This window comes from Zingiber officinale, chromosome 3B (genome assembly GCF_018446385.1).
Source record: "Zingiber officinale cultivar Zhangliang chromosome 3B, Zo_v1.1, whole genome shotgun sequence".
NCBI lineage: Eukaryota > Viridiplantae > Streptophyta > Magnoliopsida > Zingiberales > Zingiberaceae > Zingiber > Zingiber officinale.
This window is the reverse complement of record NC_055991.1, coordinates 84,220,042-84,225,162: the sequence shown is the minus strand read 5'-3', so window position 1 is coordinate 84,225,162 and position 5,121 is coordinate 84,220,042. Positions and strand designations below refer to the sequence as shown.

The 5,121-nt window shown below is 39.3% G+C and overlaps 1 protein-coding gene across 2 annotated transcripts; it reads right to left on the bottom strand.

Annotated features, from left to right (window-relative positions):
• Window positions 1-260: 260 nt before the first annotated feature.
• On the bottom strand, window positions 261-2,108 carry LOC121968409 (ethylene-responsive transcription factor CRF2-like). Of its 2 annotated transcripts, none has more exons than XM_042518797.1 (2): window positions 1,957-2,108; window positions 261-1,653 (listed from the first exon to the last, which is right to left on the bottom strand). In XM_042518797.1, exon 2 carries the CDS (start codon window positions 1,632-1,634, stop codon window positions 669-671), a length of 966 nt encoding a protein of 321 aa, XP_042374731.1. In that variant the 5' UTR covers window positions 1,635-1,653; window positions 1,957-2,108; the 3' UTR covers window positions 261-668. The 2 variants fall into 2 exon arrangements, with proteins under 2 accessions (XP_042374731.1, XP_042374732.1); XM_042518798.1 differs by lacking the exon at window positions 1,957-2,108 and adding an exon at window positions 1,811-1,947.
• Window positions 2,109-5,121: the final 3,013 nt, after the last annotated feature.

Sequence of the window (5,121 nt, the reverse complement as noted above, 5' to 3'; positions counted from 1 at the left end):
AAAGCATTTGGTTATGAATTTTGAATGATTATTGCGTTAGAGAAATTAAAATTTCAAGCAATTGTTCAATTTTTTTTTTTTTTTACAAAGGTGAGTTTTACTCCATCATAAAATTATTATTAGAGTAAATATAATCAACTTTCACTACAATAAATATCACCGATTTAACTATTAAAATGGCTTTTTACATTAAAAAAATATTAAAAAATAAGAATAAAACTAGGTACAACGTACCCTTGGTCAGGATCCGCATTTGCCAATTCAATATCTAATTTGATTGGTGTCCACCGAAATAGTTCAACTTGATTAGCTCAACTAACATGACTAGTCCAGTCCAATCAATTAACCAGCATGATCGAGGCAAGTGAGTCAAGTGGCTATGACTCACCACCACGTGTCCTCCAGGGACCTGGGCTGGCCCACAAGTACTACATTTAAAAAAATATATATAAGCTATCTATTAAGCTTTTTTACTTTTATTGGTTCCGAAAAGAAATACTTAGAAAACTCGCCTGAATCCGTTACGTCGCTTAACGGAGACATTTTTTTAACGATAACACTAATAATAATAATAATAATTAAAAAATAATAAATAATAAATAATAAATGATCGGATAATTTTTGTAGAATGGCCAATTGATCGCTATCCGGCGAAGGGATGTGAAGGATCAGACGGCAGCGAAGGGGTCGACAGCGAAATAGTCGGCAATGTCACCGGGAAGATCATCGGAGGTGAAGTCCTCGAGCCCTGAGCCGATAAAGGCGTCGTCCAAGTCCTCCTCCACGAAGTCGATCGGCGCGTCGTGGTCGTGGAAGAAACCGAGCGGCTCCGGGGTGTTGAAGCTTAGCAGGCCATCGAAGACAGCCTCCTCTTCTTTGAAAAGAAGGAACTCGCCCAGGTCCAACGGCGGCGGGATGTCCGGGAAGGCCGTAGCCGGGAGTTTGAACTTTTGTTCCGGCACGGTGGCGGTGGCGGCAGAGGATGGGGCGAAGCCGCGGAGAACGGTGGTCGGAGATGTGACGTCGGGAGGAGATTCTTCTCCGGAGTCGTACGCGCCGGATGTAGAGGCGATGTTGGTGTCTGAGTACTTACGACGCCGCGGTGGCAGAGAAGACGAGACGGACTTGGTGGCAGCGGCCGCGATGGGGAAGTTGGTGGTGGCACCAGGGCCACGCAACCTGATGGCGGCGCAGTCGTAGCTCCTCGCGGCCTCCTCGGCGGTGTTGAATGTGCCGAGCCACAACCGGATGCGCCGAATTGGGTCCCTGATCTCCGCCGAGTACTTCCCCCATGGCCGACACCGGACGCCGCGATACTTCGGCTCGCCGCCCTCCTTGCCAACACCGTCCTTAGCCTCCGCCGCCGCTGCCGGTGGCAATTCCGCCCGCCTTTTCGCCCTGGCTGCAGTTCTTCCCTTCTCGGCCTCCGCCGCGCCTTCCAACGGAACCTCGTGCACGACCCGCCGCACGCGGCGACACCCGCCCCCCTCGTCGCCAGATGAATCCGTGGCGTCGTGGTCAACGCAAAAGATGCGGACCACCCGCGGCCCTGAAACCTCCACCACCTTCCGCCTTTTCGCCCGCGACGACCCGCTCCTCGCCGCCGCCTCGACAACGCGCTCCGCCTTCTTCATCGCCGCTCTAATCCATCACCTGCATCCGCCATGAAAACAAGAAGAAGCCGCCATAAAAATCACACCTTTACCATCCCAAAACCTCAAGAACGAATCCAACAAACAAAACAAAATCTGCCATTGTTTTACAGAAGAACGACAAAAATCCAAGATGGTTCATAATACTAAAAGGCTACCAAATCTCCAGAATCCAATCTGCTAAACCACTGAGCGATCGGACTGCGGATTCGCTAGCGTTGTGGTTCCACGAGACGTCCATTTCAAACTACCAAACATTACCAAATCCTGTCGGATTCTTATCAGAAAAGGGAACATAATCTACCTAAAAGAATTCGAATCGCCCGCAAATGATCTCACAGAACAAGAAGATTGACCAGAAGAAGACGAAGAATAAGAAGAGGAGCAGCAGCAACAACACAGAGATCTGTTCAAGCTTCAAAGCAATGAAGTGTCGGGAATTTATGGAAAACCATCGGTTTTATAGGATCGATAGACACATCAGTAAACTTTTTTTTATTTTTTTTTTATTTTTTATTTTATTTTATTTTTACATATTTTGGATCGATCGAGTCAGTAAAAAGATGATCTTTATTTATTTCCGAAGCCATCGGGAGAGCGCCGGTCGCCGTATCCGAGAGGGGCGGCGGTAGCCCCCGCGACGATCGCTGAACGCATGCGTGGTTCAATGTGGAGTGTTCCGTACTGAGAGAATTAATTTCACTTTGACTCCCTCTATGATTCCAAATTACAAATCCTGGTTTGAAAAGTGACGGAGGATGAAAATAAAAAAGAATAAAGAGTTTAATTCCATCCAAATTGAAAAAATATAAGGAAATAAAATTAAAGGATATAATTATAAATTTTTTCTTTTTTTTTTTTGATAAAAATTAAAAGGGGTCTTTTATTATCATAATAGTGAAAAGGGTATTTAAAAAAAAAATAATAATTAAAGGATGCCTATCATATTTCTCATAAAAAAAATACTCTTATTTCAACATTATTATCGCTGCTATATTATATAAAATAAATTAATTCAATTTAATTTAAAAATTGTGCATAAAGAATTTTTATAAAAAATATATAAAAGGCTAAATTGATTGAAATTGTTGATAAAAATTACTTCAACATAGTCAAATTCAGTTTAAAAATAGTATAGCAACCACTAATTACAGGATTCAACAGTATGTTAGTCAATTAATTGATTGCTACAGCATTGCAATAGTCAATTATATTGATCAAGTTGATAAAAAAATTATATAAAAGCATTTTATATATAATTTTTTTATAAAATTGAATTAATTTAATTTTACCTAGCAACTACTCCCTAATAGTTATAACAGAATAAGGATATCTTCGGTATAAGAAATATGATTGAGCGCACTTTTGATTTTTTTTTTTAAAAATTATATATTCTTTTGGCAATTCAAATAATCAAGTGTGCCCTTTTAATTTTTACCTGCTTTTTTTATTCCATTCCAAGCAAATAAGAGGATGGTATACAATTCTCAATTTTTCCTTTTTTATATTTAGATCATTTCATTTTCTTTTTATATTTCACTCTTAGATGAAATCAAAATACGACTAGTTGGTTCGATAGATCCTTAGACCTCAAAATGGATCGAAAAAGCTAAGCAATTGAATATGAAAAACAATCTAGTTCTATTAGTTGGGACAATTTTTATCAACCTAATATGCCTAAAAATGACTTTATAAATTAAAAAAAATAATCCTAATTTTATTTAGATTAAAAAAATAAAAAATATGGCCTACAAACTAAACAAATGAAAAACACCTCTCTACTAGGATGTAGTAAAATATGGAATGTGTATAAATTTTACTAGTGTAATCGTTCTCGGCTTAAGATTGACCAATTTAACTAAACTCAAGTTTGAGTTTTAATATTTGACAATATGTGAGAGAAAAGTCATATAAGTCAGAGAGAATCAGATACTTGTCTAGAGAAGTCCCAACTAGAAGTTAGATAACGAGAAGTTCTAATTGAAAGTTAGGTAATGAAAAATCTTAACTAGAGGTTAGGTAATGGAAAAACTCTAGTGAGTAAAGTCAAACATTAGAAGTTCTAGCAAAACTAGGCAATGAAGACCTTTGAGAACTAGGCAACAAAAAAAATCTTATTAAATGAAACTAGATAGTGAAAGTCTTAATAAGGCTAGGCAGTGAAGATCTAGTTGAGAATTAGGCAATGGAACTCATAGCAGGGCTACACAAGGAAAAAGTCCAAGTAGATCAAAAGTTGACTAAACACTTGGTGATCAAAAGTCTAACGGGAGTTGGCACGAGATGAAAAGTCCAAGTGAGTCAAAGGTTGACTAGAGGCAATGAAACATCTCAACGAGTCACATAAGACTATGAATCGATTAACCCAAGTTTAGAGTTGGGCAAAGGAACCCTAAACTCAAGTTTAGAGTTTAAGGGTGGACAATTAATTAGCTCAATCGATTAGTCCATGGTCAATAGATTGCCTAATCAATTGCGACCTGCTCCAATCGATTGGGGTTATTGCCTAATTGATTGGGAGGTTTTTGTGAAGCACAATAAGACTCTGAATCGATTGACTACTCAATTAGGACTTATGTTAATTGATTAGGACAATCGATTAAATATATTTTTATTAGTGCAACTTTCCCTAGGTCAAAGTTGACTAGGTTGACTAAACTTGAGTTGGCTTAAGTTTGAATCTTGATATTTGAGATTTGATGTTTGACAATATATGAAGATTGTTGGTGCAATTATTCATTTTGGAGATTGACGGTTAAAGGTTAACTAGAAGAGTTAAGTAGGTTAAAGTTGATCAAATACTTTACTAGGAAGTCCTAACTGTAAGTTAGGCAAGGGTAAGACCAACAAAAAGGTTGGTAGAAGAAGAAAATCTAAGTGGATTAGTGTTGACCGGACATTTAGTGTGGAAAGTCCTAGTAAGTGAAGTTGGACAGATTAAAGTCCTGGTGAGTGAAGTCAGACAGTTGAAAAATCCTAGTAAGTGAAGCCAGGCAGATGGAAGTCATGGTGAGTAAAGTCAGGTAGTTGGGAAGTCTTAGTGAGTGAAGTCAGGCAGATGGAAGTCCTAGTGAGTGAAGTTAGACAGTTGAAAAGTCCTAGTGAATGAAGCTACACAATGAGAAAGTCTCGGTGAGTGATGTCAGACAGATAAAAAGTCCTAATGAGTGAAGCCAGACAAATGAGAAAAGTCCTGATGAATGAAATCAGACAGTGAAGAAATCCTGGAGAGTGAAGACAGGTGGAAAAATCCTAGTGAATAAAGCTAGGTAGTAAAAAGCCCTGGCGAGTGAAACCAGCCATTCAAAAATCTAGGTGGATCAAAGGTTGACCGGATACTTAGTGTTTGGAAGTTCAAGTGAGTCATGGAGGACCGGGCACTTGGCATGAGGAGAAAAATCCAAGTGGGTCGAATAATTGACCGGACACTTGGTGAAAAAGTTCCAGCAGGTCACGATTAACCGGATGC